A 15,186-nucleotide genomic window follows, 5' to 3' on the forward strand; every position below is an offset into this window, starting at 1 on the left:
ACGAACGAAATAAAATAAGAAAAAATGGAAATGCAAAAGAAGGAGAAAAAAAGGAACGTAATATTGAAAATATAGAAATAAAAACGAAGAATTGAGAAAAGAAATAAGAAGTAAAAAGAAAGTGAAACAGAAAATAAATAATAATGGAAAGGGGGAGAGAGTGAGGGAAAGAGATAGGGAGAGAAAGATAAAAAGAGAAAAGATGAGAAATAACGAGAGAGAAGAGAGCTGAAGTATGAAACATGGGGAAATTGTAAAAGAGGTTTAGAAAGAGAAAGACAGAGAAAGAGAAGTTGAAAGAAAAATGAATGTGAAACCAACACGTGGAAGAAACGAATATTTTAAAACGAATGAAAAAGAGTGAACAAAAAGTATGAAAAAAGGATGAAAAAAAGTATGAAAAAAGAATGAAAAAAAGAATGAAAAAAGAATGAAAAAAAGAATGAAAAAAGAATGAAAAAAAGAATGAAAAAAGAAAGGCGTAATAAAAGGGAAATAAAACTGGAAGATGAATGAATAAGTGTGGAAAAATTAAGAATTAAGTAAAGTTTCTTTACGCAGTGATTTGAACTCCAAACTCCCCGAGAGATATTCGCTTTGCTGCTCACATAGAAAGATTTAAACGGAGGAAAAACTGAAGTTTAAGATGTTGTTATTATATTAGGATTGTATAGCGTCCTCGCCTATCTATCTATCTATCTATCTGACACACATACACACTATTTCTCTGTCACACTTTCTTTTTCCCCCTCCGTTTTTCTCTATTTTTCTTTCTACCCCTCTCTCTTTCTCTCCCCTCCTTCCTATTTTTCTATCTCTTTCTTTTTGTCCCGTTTCAATTCTCTCTTTATCCTCTCTCTCCCTTTCTCTTCCACTCCTTCTCCCACCTATCTCTTCTTGCTTTATTTCTCTCTCTCTCTCTCTCTCTCTCTCTCTCTCTCTCTCTCTTCTCTTGTCTCTCTCCTCTCTCTTATTCACACCTCTACTTCTGCCTTCTCCCTCTGATTCTCTCGTACTTTCTCTCACATATTCCTCCTTCTCTCCCTGTGTCTGTCTCTACTTCGGTCTCTCTCTCTCTCTCTCTCTCTCTCTCTCTCTCTCTCTCTCTCTCTCTCTCTCTCTCTCTCTCTCTCTCTCTCTCTCTCTCTTCCAGCTTCACGTCATCATCGCCATCGCCCATCCTCCTTCTACTCCCTCAACTCTCCCACCCCAACACCAATATTCGACGCACCCCTTCCAACCTGGCTGCCGTCTTGTCTGTCTCCTCCCGAAAAATACAAGCGGACGAATCACACACACGTAGTTTTTTTTTTTTTTTTTTTTTCTTATTACGCACGAAGGGTGAAAGCATGACTCCATCCAAGGTGGGTGAATTGTGCGTATGAATCAGTGTGTGTGTAAAGGTGTGTGCGCGCATTATGTACACGTAGACACGCACACATACACACACACACACATACACACACACACACACACACACTTAGGCGTGTGTGTGCGTCTCTATGCGTATGTAAATACGTGTGTGTTCGCGTTATGTGCGCGCACTTGCCCGTTCGCGCGTATGAGAGGTGAGGGTGTGGAGGCATGTATGTTTGTACGTCGGACGAACAAGTTTACGTCTGGAAGAAGACGAAGAAAAAGAAGGCGAAAAAAGAAGAAAAAAAGAAACAGAAGAAGACGATAAACAACAAAACAAGAAAAACGCCCGATCACAAGGAAGAGCAGCCGCGACCCCCACGCGAAAAAAAACAACAAAAAACTCCCGAACTTAAACGGACGAAACCCAATCCTCATTTCGTCCCTCCACCAACCCGCACCGCCGAAAAGGGTATTTCTAAGGACGAACTTCATTCTGAGGCTCATTCACAACACATTTCTTCCGCAAGACGAAAGGCAGTTCCTGGCTGTCGAACCGAAACCAACTACAACCCACATCAATCTCAACCAAAATCGTCCCAAAGCGAAGTCCTATTTAGTATTTGCCCGCGTCACACAATCCATCGGTGGCCCCCCTCCTCTAGAAGCGTCATTCTTTACAAAAGTTTGCGGGGCCGTCACCAGGCAGATGTATTTTTATTTTGATTTCAAGCGCAACATATTTTAGCTATATTTTGGCAGAATCAAACTCAGTGTTTAACTTAGCGTGAATTATTCGAAATTCTTTCTCTCTCAAAAAGAAAACACCTCTATTTTCTCAGAGGTATCATTTATTTTTTTTATTTTATTTTTCTTCCAATAATTAAGATAAGAAACTCTCTTTCTCGATGCGCATCTATCTTTTTACACGCTAAACTTTTGTTTATTATTTACAAACATACGACGCCTTTTTATTTTTCTAAAAAAAAAAAAAAAAGAAAACCAAAAACTATATTTCTGGATGTCAATGAAGTTTTAAAGATCGCGACAAAAAGAAACACAATTATTTTATCCATTCAAAATTAAACAAAGGAAAAAAGGAAATTTTATTTAAACAAGGTCCATATTTCCAATTATTTTACAATTTTGATAAACACGCAACAATTTATGCAGAAGAAACTTTTTCACTAAAACAAATTTTATAAACGTAATAGCAATAATAATAATAATAATAATAATAATAATAATAATAATAATAATAATAATAATAATATATTTATTTTTAAAAAAAGACGAAACAAGGTTTATAATTAGAAAAACAAATTTTTCGATTGTAACAAATAAAATAATAAACACGATATTAAAATAGAACGGAAGAAACAATTTGTGTAAAACATCAAACATCTTTGAAACAAGAAGGGCATTTGTTTAAAAAGCAAAAAAATATATATATAAATCAATATCTCCGGTTGTCAAGGCAACACAGTAAATATGATGCGCTTTGCGAAATCAGCCACTCTTCTGATGTTCTTGATCGGCGTGATAGAGGCTCGGAATCTGCGCAGTCGCAGCCGATCTCGCACGACAAGCATCGCCCCTACGACTACCTCCACCACGCCGATGCCGATCCTCGCCGACGATGAGATGATGGACGGAGAGGACATGAACGGCACCGACTACGGCCCCAGCTACAACGGTACCAACGGCAATGACACGGCCCTCAGCGGCGGCCACCACTCGAAAATGAGAATGTGAGTAGAAATTATTATTGTTTCTTTTTTTCATTCATGCATTGTTGTTGGCGTCAGATCCAATTTGTACTTCGAGTCCTCTAATTTTTTATTTATTTATTTTGTATTCTTGGTAGTTTTGCTTTTGTTTAAATATCCGGGTTCCTTTTTTCTTTTTTCTTTGATTCGCTTCAAGGTACGCTGACCACCAAATTGTAAATTGTCCACAGGGGCATTCCAAGTTTGTTTGTTCACATTTTTCTTATCAAGGCCGAGAGGCCACTCAAAGATAGGGTTATGGTTAGGTAAATGGTGAACAAAATCAGTCACGATGGAGGTTGAATAAGGCTAAATTATCTAAATTACCAACATGAATTTATTCGCATTAGACTTGAAGTCGATCATGTTATAGTTCGCCGAAAAGCAGACAAACGGTAGTGAGTTTCACAAACGGACAGCTCTAGGAAAGAAACCCTGCTCATGAAATTTTCGATTAGTTTTAGACATATATAGGGAGTGAGGAAAGTTGTTGGCGGTTATTTTAGCTAGGCGAGAATTTGTTGTGAACGTTTTACGAGGAGGGACCATATAAAAGTATCGATAGACCAGAGGTAGACTCGCAACGTCTCTTCTGTGAAAAAGGGGGAGTAGGGAAGCGAAAAGGAAGGAATTCAAGGAGACAAGGAGCAAGGGGAATTCCAAAGACTAGCGGTTTGAGGAGGGGGAAAAAGTTATTAGAGTAGAAATTATTCCGGCGTCTGGGGACTTCAACAGTAAAGAGGTGGGATTTTGCTGATAATTGTTTTGGTCGGGAGTATTTGTGTTAAGAGAAAAGCAGAAGCAAGTTTATCGACGCTCATTCTATTTGAAGCATTTGTAATAAAAAGAAAAAAAATCACAGTGATGCACATTATTGTGACAGGACAGTGGCCAGAGCTTTGTAGACGGTGTGGGACCTATTAGGTTTGAGGTTCCTCTTTGGGGGGGGGGGGTCCTGTTTAAGAGGGAGAGGCAAGTGATTTGTGAGCCAACCTGGATCTGACGACGATATTCCATGCATGGATGGATGGATGGATAGATGGATGGATAGATGGATGGATGGATGGATGAATGTAAATGTAAAAATATTTTTTCTTTTTTTTTTTTTTCGTCTTCATATTATTTGGTTCTTGTAATGCCAAACAAGTTTGTGCTGCGACCGAACAGACTAAACGTGCGACGATATACATTCACATTAGACCCTTTGCATAATCACATCGGCGTTCCGAGAGGTACCGGCGTTCTCCTTTCACATTGTGTTCTCCAGTCCTGAACGTGTTGCCTCACAACTATGTAAATAAACATGGATCACTGTCACATTTTCAGAGTTCTGTATTGTCTTAACTATCGTGATGTTCCTAAGTTTATGCATTCCCTAATTAGCTTAAGTAGCCTTTGGCTATTGTTAACTGCGTTTACGGCCATGGCTTAATAAAGGAAAAAAAGGATGCCGTTTGGTCCCAAATTGCCTGCTTTTATTTAGTAACAGAGCAAATTAACTCACCTCTGTTGTCCTTTATGTTTTTGTTTTGTTTTGTTTTGTTTGTTTTTTTGTTCGTTTTCTTTTTTGTTTTTTTTTTTGTTTTTTGTTAGATATTTTTTTTTTTTTTTTTGTAAATGTATATTTTGTAAATATGTCTTTCTTTTCTGATTCTTGCGGATGAAATCCTATATTTTAAAGACAAAGAAATATTGCATACGTCATGAATAAAATTTATGTATTTCAATTCCATGTTTAATAAGCACTGATCATTTTTTTCTTGCGAAACCAAACACACCCTCTCTTAACTCTGCCATAAACCCTAAGTCTGGTTGGCAACATCTTAATTAGTTTATTATTTAGCTTGAGTAGGTAATGTTTCAAAATAAAAATTTAAATCGTTTACTTACTTTGAAACACAATGACATTTATTGGGTGGGTCTCTCTCAGTATTTCGATTAATTTTGGAGTTTTACAATTATCGAGCCTCCAAAGAAGACCGTCTCATGTTCGCCATTTTTTCTTGTTCTAACATAACACTCGGTAATATTTGTGTTTCAAAGTAAATAAACGATTTAAAATAAGTTAAAACACCAAAAAATTATCCACAAGTGTATCTTGCCTTTGGTAACATTGTTTTTTATTTTTTGCCCACTTTTGGGTTTTGTTGGCTATCCTGCAAAATACCCGGTTTCTCAATATGGCGGATTGAAATATGAAAAAAAAAAGAAGAAATTTTAGGACTTGAGTTGTGAAAACACAAGAATTTTGTTTTGAAATATTTTTTTTTATGAATATAAAATCAAATTATTAAACATAAATTTCTATTAAATAATGATTATTATTTAGTTAAATTATTTTATTAAAGTAAAAGACTGCTTCTTTTCATTAAACTTACTTCTGATTTTTTGTGACTGCTGTTTATCTAATGAAATCCAAATGAAACATATCATCATTTTGGAAATAAGCCGATAATACTTGTATATTTACTGATGTAAACAGTGTTTCTTTTATACGAAATACTAATTTGATTTTAACTCCAATCCATTCAGCATGTCATAATCTTCGAAAAATTATACAATTTGTGAGCTACTGCATATCGCTTTTCGCAAAAAAGTTTAACTGTCGCCTGAACTATATGTTTACCTTTTGCGGAGTATTATTCTACTTTTTCTTGTTATTTTTATTACTGTTGTTGTTGTTGTTGTTGTTTGTTTGTTTGTTTGTTTGTTTGTTTGTTTGTTTGTACTAACTAGGAATTCTCACATGAGCCATCATCAGAGATCTCTCACTGACGAAGTCTACTTAGATTTCCAGTACTCCCCACCTCTTTTGATAATCGTTGCAATTGCATTTGCATAATAACAATAGCCGTTTACCATAGACTTCTCGCTGTCAATGATCATTGGCCATCATTGGAATTTGAGTGGCAATAAAACTCACTAAGGTCTTAGTCATATTATTATTATTATTACTAGTAGTAGTAGTAGTAGTAGTAGTAGTAGTAGTAGTATAGTCGGATTATTTAAGAGGACGGCTCAACAAGAATTTGTTAACATTGGACTTGAAATATGACCATATTGTAGTCGGATGGGAAGCAGCCCCGTGGTATTGTGTTCTACAGATAAATGGTTCTTGCAAAGAAACTTTGCTTATGGAAATTCCGTTTAGTTTTAGGCATACACAGGGATGATTTTGCATTATCACAATATCAGTTCACCATTGATTTCTAGTTGCCAAAGATCGCTGCTCTGTAATTTGAGAGCCACCCTAAATTTTTCAGTTACTCTCTACACCCTTGCAGTAGAGGTCTGCTTGGTGCTCTTCCTCTTCGGTCTCCTCATCCTCTTAAACGCTTCACGACAGTTTTGTGTAGTACCAGTTCATACTGGTGTCAGTACTTTGGGGTAAATGTATTATGTTTAGATTACACGATTGTTGATAGTTTCACCGCCATTGGCTCATGTAATGTTCTTTTTAGATTATTTATTTTATTTTATTATTTTGTGTATTTATTTTTTATTTTTTGTCTTATTTGTACTTCAACTTAATGTAGCAACCATAATCGTTAATATTCATTTTCTCTTTTCGAGAGCAGCCCCAGCTAGATGATTTAGTCACATTTTGATCAAACAGCCTCCGGGGCGTATTCATTTTAACTGGAACTTTGGATGATTATTTTATACCTTTTAAGAATTATAGAAAGTATCCTGGTGCAAACGATCTGGTCGTTGGGTGCTGAACAGCCGAGCATAGTCATTGTGCATTGGAAGACATTTTCATCGCTCCAGGAAAATCTGCAGTCAGCGAATTTACTAGATTCCTTTTCTAAACCGCCTTAACTTTCAACCTACACCCAACACTGAAGCCAATCACATATTTTCATTCATAGAAAGGTTTTGTTTTCCTTTCGTTTGACGAGCCTTATTCAGATTACAAGATAGGCTTTTGACTTATATAGTCCACACAAAGACTAATATACATTCGTTGGTACTAGGAAACTCGTTGTTAACTCTCCGTAATTCCCGAGGGATCGAAAATGTTCTCTCAAAGTTTCGATTAAAATTAATACGCTCTGAAGGCTGGTTGGTCTTAATATTACAAATTTACTTCGCGGGGGCTGCTTTCGACTAACTCGTACAGGTTGGCGTTCATTTTTTATGTGCGTTGGTTTCCGCGCTCGTGGACTTTCTTTGATAGTTCTGCTCTTGTTTATTATTATTTTACTTGAAATAATTTTTCCCACCAATCATTATCAGTGATTGTTCACTGGCAATAACCAGTGGTGTATCCCTGGAATCTAAGTGACAATACGTTTCATCTACTTGTCTTTCCTTTTCCTTTTTTTTTTCTTGTTCTTTTTCTTTATATTATTTTAATTTATATTCTTCCTCCTCGTAACCTATTCTTCCCATCTCCCCTGTCAGCAGTATTTTTGCTGACGGGCTGAGCTATAGTATATTAACTCGCAGGAAGTCTACCCTTATCTCTGAAAAGGGGGAGAGGGTTATTTATTGCTAATCGTCTGATGCACACCTACCGAAGAATGCCGACGGGGCTCCTTAGGCGTTTTTGTAAGTCATATCGCACTTAGCGCGCTGGCTTTTTCATGTCCCGCTACTCAAAGCCGTTCTTTTCACGTTAGAGTGGAAAGTCCTGTCATCATCTCCCCTAATCTCTCTCCCTGCCCGTCACACACACACACACACACACACACACACACACACACACGCGCGCGCACACACACACACACACACATACGCACACACACACACACACACATTCATTGGGTGAGTTTCTCACAGTGTTTTGTTTTATTTTATTTTAAATCATTATGTAAACTTAAAATATTTTCGCGGCCATTTTTCTTGTTTTATCTAACGTTTTGTTTCTTTCGCGCCGAATAAACATATTGAAGTGAGTAAAACTTTTCCAATATAACTAGAAGAGTAACTTACCTTACATTTATTTGTTACTAGCAGGACCCGTTAATCGGCGTTGCCGGGGGGAAGAATGCCCCTCTCTTCTCGTAGGAAATTTAAAATGCGGTTGTTATTGTTGTTGTTGTTGTTGTTGTTGTTGTTGTTGTTGTTGTTGTGGTGGTGGTGGTGGTGGTGGTGGTGTCCAATACCCAACCTCCTCATGCTTTCAGAATGGTCACCGGCAACATCCGCGTATTAAGAATGGCTTTCGGAATAAACACCCCATTTTAGTAGTGGGGGTGACTATCCAGATATTTGCCACAAATTTAACCTTGATAATCGCTGCCAGGATCTCCACGCACAAATACTATGAACCAACAAAGAAATTTGGCGGTAGCAGTGTCGGTCGGATATAGATTTGTTCCAAACTACTTGCATCCGCCAAATATAAATGAAATTTTCTTAATCAGCATTGTGGAAACCCCGTCAAACCTCTTTCTCTTTCTTTCTAATAATCTCTTCAATTATTTGCATCATTCCGTCCATCCTAACACTTCTGCACCCCCTCCCCGTTCTCTTAAATGGTCACGTACAAACATTTACGTCAGAATATTTTTATAGTAGATAATCAGTTAGCGCTAAGTACACCACCAGATTTTCTTTCTTTTTTTACCTCATGTGACGTTTCGACATATGATAATACTTCTTCAGATTGACAAAAGCGATGAAAAAAACTTTGATCCATGAATTGTCGATAATTTAGATTCTTTGGATTACTGTTCTTATCTTTGATGTTATTCTCACAACGTTTCGACCGATGTAACTTTCAACCTTCTCGGTTCTTGCCAAACGTTTTGAGAATAGCAGTCAAAATGCGAACAGTAAACCGAATACAATTTTGTTTTGTGTCTTTTAAATGAGGATTGATAATTGGAATTATTTCCATATTCGAACTACTGTTCTAAATGAGGATTGATAATTGGAAGTATTTCCATATTCGAACTACTGTTCTAAATGAGGATTGATAATTGGAATTATTTCCATATTCGAACTACTGTTCTAAATGAGGATTGATAATTGGAATTATTTCCATATTCGAACTACTGTTCTCGTCTTAGATTTTTTATTTATTTTTTTATTTATTTACATAGGAGTCACCACTTATCAAGGCCCAGAGGCCACTCGAAGATACGGGTTAAAAAATGTATAGTAATGAATATGACAATATCATAGAAATCGTTAGTAGTGTGAATTTGGTGACTGGGATTATTTAAGGGAAACGGCTCATCAAGAACTTGTTTACATTGGAATTGAAGACGACCATATTATAATCGGCTGGAAAGCAGGCAAACAGAAAAAGTGTGAAGTTCTAAGAAAGAAGGTTAATTCATGATGTTATTCTCACAGCGTTTTGATAGATGTAACCTCCGGCATTCTTCTGGTAAGCCTTGTTGAACTCGGAAATCTGTGCGTAATTCCATACTAAAATTTTGCATTTAATCCACGGGGAAATATTGTTCTCGTTCTGCCAGCTATGAATGGGTTATAAGTTTTTGTTTTTAATGTTGGTTAATATCGCCTGTAATGAGGCTTCGAATTTTAACCTCCAGAAGACAATAATTTAGAACTCTAACTTAGCACCTTTATCCTATGCGTCACGTGTCTATTGCGAGATGTAAACCTAATCTTGTTTTTAGATTAGTAGTATTATTACATTTTCTTTTTATATGGTAGTCACCACTCGGGGATAAGGGTTATTGCGTGTACAGTAATCAATAGGAGATTTGATAAGGTGTCTTACTTAAGGGGGCGGTTTATCAGAAATTTGTTTATGTTGGACTTGAAGACATCCAAGTTGTAGTCAGGTGGGAAGATAGAAGGATCTCACTATTTTTCCAGTGACCTTGGCAGCAGACTTGATGTACATGTTCCATTTCAGATCAGGAGTAATGGTCAAGCCCAGAAGCTTGTCAAAACATGGAGCCTCCAAGACGAGAGTCATCCATTTCAATTGATGCCAGATGGGGATAAGAGCATTGATGATGCAAAGATAGGGACTTGTTTTTAGATGCATTAAAAGTAACCAGCCACCTCTTCTCCCACTGTACCATGCGCCCAAGATCAGAGAAAAGAGAATCAGAGAAAACTTTGTCATTTACGGCCTTTGATGTATTGCCATAGATTGTCGTGCCATCAGCATAGATGTCAACGAATGATTTAAGTATGTGTTTTGGGAGATCATTGGTGTAGATCAGGAAGAGAGTTGGGCCCAGGATGGACCTCTGAGGGACTCCAGCATTAATACTGTTGGCTTCTGATTTCTGCCTATCAACCACTACTCTTATGACCCTATCAGAGAGAAATGATTTAATAATTGAGAAAACATTTCCAGTTATACCGTAGCTGGAAATCTTGTGATGTAGACCTTTATGCTATACCTTATCGAAGACCTTTGATATGTCAAGAGCAATTGCCCTAGAAAAGAAGCCTTTGTCGAGAGATTCGCTAATCCTATGAGATATAACCATCTGCTGTAGATCTAGCAGAATGGAAACCATATGTCTTAGTGCATGTCACTAAGAAGGTTACTTCTTTATTTAATACGGATTCCAGCAACCTACTCATGACACACAGGAGACTTATTGGTCTGTACTGAGAAGGAGATGAGCGATCACCTGAATTCTTAAATACAGGGCATACTGATTAGGTTTTCCAGGTTGTTGAAAAGCACGTCTCCTTAAGACAACGCTTAAACAGCTTTGCAAGTATGGGGGAAAGTTCTGGTTGAAGCTTTTTCAACACTATAATTGGAACGCCGTCAGGACCAGTTGCTTTACTGGAATCAAGGTTCTTGATTAGCTTGGCGACATCACGCACAGATATTTGTATGTTGTATAGCGTGTTGCCTGTTATAGGAGGAAATAGAGAGAGTTGATGGCCTTGGTCGCATAGAGTAAAATTAGCTGCAAAGTTATTGACAAATAGTTTAGTCTTGTCTGATGCTGACGATATGACCTCAGGTCCATTGATCATGGTTGGGATAGAACGCACAATCTTGTTTACTATTTGCCAAAACTGGTGGGAACTAAGTCGCTGCTCAGCTACTTTGGATTAAACAGACACAGCATATAGCTCTTTTGCATTTTTTATTACTCTTTTACAGTGGTTGCTGGCAGTCCTAAAAGCAGCTTTAGTCTCAGTACATCTATTACATCGGTAGCTATGGAAAAACTGATTTATGTGCGTCATGGCAGCAGCACATTCTGGTGAAAACCATGGGTGGTTGTTAGGTTTTTGCTGGAATTTTTTCGATGGTATGAAGCGGTCTATACCTATAATTAACCATTCGGTCAAGTCTGATACTATAGAGGACACATTCTTTTTAAACATGGAATGCAGAGGTAGATCAGATATAAATGTACGGAAGCTATCCCAGTCATCCATAGAATATCGATATACTCTACGGTAGAGAGGTACGTCTGAAGACTTATTACATTTCATTTTTATCTCAACTGATACAATCAAGTGGTCGGAAGATCCCAGATGAGATAGAACGGAACATGAACATAGCTCAGGGGAAGTTGTGAGAAAAAGGTCTAGAAAGCTTGCATACTGACCGGTAGTATCGGGCACACAGGTGGGTTCGTGAACAATTTTAGTGAGGTCATAGGCAATGGCGAAATCATGACAGAACGCCCCCTCATTATCTCTCTTGTTAGAGTGAGTCAGCCATTCCACACTGTGGACATTGAAGTCACCACAGATGTGAATGTTAGCCGAAGGATGAGCAGACATGATGTGGCCAATTTTCTCAGATATACTCTTAAAGATAGTAACCCCGCTGCTGTGGGTACGATAGAGGGCAAATACAAATGCAGTGGTGTAAGCAATTACAACCCGGAAGCACATATAAGGTAAATTAGGGTCTTCTCTGGAGATATCTCTACCACACGAAAAGTCATATTTAATGTAGGCGCATATTCCATGCCCATGGCGATCTTGAGGGTCAGATTTAGATGTTAAGTTAGAGTATCCTTTATTATTTATTATTATGAACTCATCTAGGGAAGTGGTCGACTTTATGCCAGTTTCGCTTAGAAACAATATGCCCATTTCGTCTCCTGTAATTGGGTTTCAACCTCAGGAAGGTTGGAACGTAGACCCCTGATGTTGGAGAAGGAGACATGGTAGTAGGGGTCTACGTTGGAAGTTGGAGAACCGGGTTTAATCGTGTATTTTTTTAGTAAGGGTTTACGTTAGAGGATGGTGTTCTAGGTTTATTCGTGTGTTTTTTCTGGAGATATTTCAGGTTGAGGTTTTGGGATTTGTGGAACAGGTCGACAGACTTGGTTGGATCAGGATAGAGAATGAAAGTAAGAGAGAAAAAGACAGGATTTTTTTTTGTTAATGTTTTTGTAGCGCATGATAAAATAAAGCCGTAAGCATTACCCACTAGTATAGCATCGAGAGGCCCCACCGGAAACTACTGCATGGTCCAGAATCCATTCAGCAAATGGCACTACAACAGCCCCAATACTTTGCACCTGCTGATAGGACAGCCTCCTTAGTGGTTAATCCAAGGTTCGGGTCCCTGACTATCAGGCAGATAATGTCAACCCAGATGAAACGTTTACCTTCAGCACTCTTACTAATGACATGGCCACAAGGATAGACGTAGAAACAGAAAATTTTCGACATCTCAGGCTACTGTTCACACAAGTACTGCCGACCTGGAAAGCAGCTTTTTCTTCAACCGTTGTCAGAAAAATCACTCATTGGAAATGAGGACTGAGGGACAAATAAGGAGAAGCGAGAGTTACTGGAGCTGCCGAGAACACATCCACAGTGCATTATCTGCTTTCCATTAAAAAAAAGGTAAGAGGGGCTTATTAATATCTACTTATAAGTCCGTTCCTCCATTTCCAATTTAGGACGATATTTGAAAATAGTCTCCCCTCCCATATTAATGTGTGGATTTGTAATGTGATACACAAGGGATTATGTATCAGATATGATTAATAATAATAATAATAATAATAATAATAATAATAATAATAATAATAATAACAATAACAATAACATTTTAACTTATTAAAAGTTGGCATTTCTTCCTTGCTGTTATTGCTGTGATAGAACTAACCTTGAAATTGGCTTCGTTCACATCATTTAAATTCGTAAGTCGTACTATATCAACGAGTTCTTAGCATTATATACGTAAAATCCGGAGCAGCAGGAAGCGGGGGAGCTAGACCCGCTTGCGTTTTTTTTTTTTTTTTTTACGTTTCCCAAAGTTTCTGAATGATATTTATACTTAGGGGATTACGGATAGATAAAATAATACATGAAATAAATCCATGTTATTCTTTGTTACTATATATGTGGAGGGTGATGGTTCAATCCTCGCTACAGGTGGTACTAATTAAGAATATTTTTTATACTTAAGATTTCTGCCTGATCATAACCGATAGAACGAGTATAATCTCTTCCTGCGTACTAAATAAAGTTTCAGTCGTAAAGATTTCTGATTTCGATCTACTGCTCCATAAAGTACTTTGTTTCCAAAGCAATCCTTTAAATGTATAAGATGGCCACAGTGTTGCCTGTTCTGGCGAGGTTCCGCTTGAAGTATTCTTTTCTATCTAGAAAAAATACAAAACCAACTTCGGAAAAGACTTTGTTTCCCTACTCTACTGTTATTTTCATAATAGATTCTCAAATGAACTTGTCTGGTTTCTACCTGCTAAACAAAATCTGAATAGAATCTTTCAGCATAGATTTGCCTCTGAGCTTTCTGCCTACTGACACATATTGGCGATCATTTTCCACTTACTACTTCGCTGCAGACTACAAGATGGTCGTCTCAAGTTTATGTAAATAGATACTTGTCGAGTCATCTTCTTAAGTGATCAAATTTCGTTAATTCCATTCATCGTTTTGAATTATTGCTTCATAATCCAACTGGTAATCTCATTAAGTACAAAGGATATGGGCACGAAGAAAAAGAGAGTAGACTATCCTTCCTTGTTCTGGGCATTAATAAAACATTCTAATAAAGGGAGATAACTCCTAAAAGTGATTTTGACCTTAATAATTGGTGCTTCATTAGTCTAAAGCAAATTTCAAACACTCAATATCGTTACTAATGCAAAGAACTTTGATAGGGTTGTCAACAATTTCTTCAAACCAACATTGCATCAAGATGTCCAGCGAAACCAGTTCTCTACCTGATCTGGACATTTCTTCTGACTCCCACGACACACTTTCCCTCTTCTCTATATAACTGCTGCGGCCATTCTAGGCTGTGACATTCAATCAATAAATCTTTATCTTTAAAAAGATTTCCTACACCTGAAGTACATTCAAGTGTTGACAAACAAGATGGTGACGAAACTCTACTCGCTTACCTAAATCTAAATCTGTTCTTATTTGAGTGGCAGAAGATACGGAGAGGATAATTTTTTTTTAATTTTTTTTAGTTTGAAACGATTTTTATAAGGTGAAAAATATCTTCAGTCAACACGTTCTTGTGTAAACTAACTTGTTTTGAGGTTATGAAGAGAAAGAATCTCAACGAAGCAAATAAAGAAAAAGGGAGGCAATTGAAGCCATTTGCTTTTTAGCATTCGTCCAAATCACACTTCGGCGTGAAATTGCGATACCAAACTCAAAAAAGTGAAAAGGAAAGAAATCAAATGAACAAAGAAAGAAAAAATAGCTGATATTCGTTCGGTAATTTTCCTTTGCTCGTTCATTTCGCACATTAACCTCCAATTTACCATGTATAATGGGTAAAGAAACACTTGCAAATGAAGCCTTGAGTCATTAATTGTCGCAATGTTATCAGAATAAATCAGATTTCAAATTGCATGTCCATTTCCCTTTTATTTGGAACAAAGTGTAATTTCTGTATAACTATATTTATGAAGAATAAAAGTTTCAAACAAATTTGGATATATATTTAGTAGAATGTCTCCCTCAGAGTAGAGTAGTATTATGGCGACTAAGATAATTAAGCATCTCAAAATTTTTGTGTAAAGTCGCCAACGTTTTACTCAGTTTCGGTGACATCGTCATTTTGTGTTTAACTTAAATTTTACGAATGACCAAAGGCGCTAAAATAAATAATGGAAGCAACTTTTTTTGCTATTGTTTATTTCAG

General features: G+C 37.1%; 1 protein-coding gene across 1 annotated transcript in view; it reads left to right on the forward strand.

The window, feature by feature from the left end:
- Positions 1-1,337: 1,337 nt before the first annotated feature.
- Positions 1,338-15,186, forward strand: part of LOC145263657 (uncharacterized) — a 76,843-nt gene continuing 62,994 nt past the window's right edge. Inside the window, exon 1 of the mRNA XM_080120529.1 lies at positions 1,338-3,107. Within this exon, the coding sequence (XP_079976655.1) occupies positions 2,848-3,107 (260 nt within the window). The 5' untranslated portion in view covers positions 1,338-2,847. The remainder of the gene's footprint in view (positions 3,108-15,186) is intronic.

The sequence above is a fragment of the Euprymna scolopes genome, chromosome 39 (genome assembly GCF_053919585.1).
Source record: "Euprymna scolopes isolate OS-2025 chromosome 39, ASM5391958v1, whole genome shotgun sequence".
Classification (NCBI taxonomy): domain Eukaryota; kingdom Metazoa; phylum Mollusca; class Cephalopoda; order Sepiida; family Sepiolidae; genus Euprymna; species Euprymna scolopes.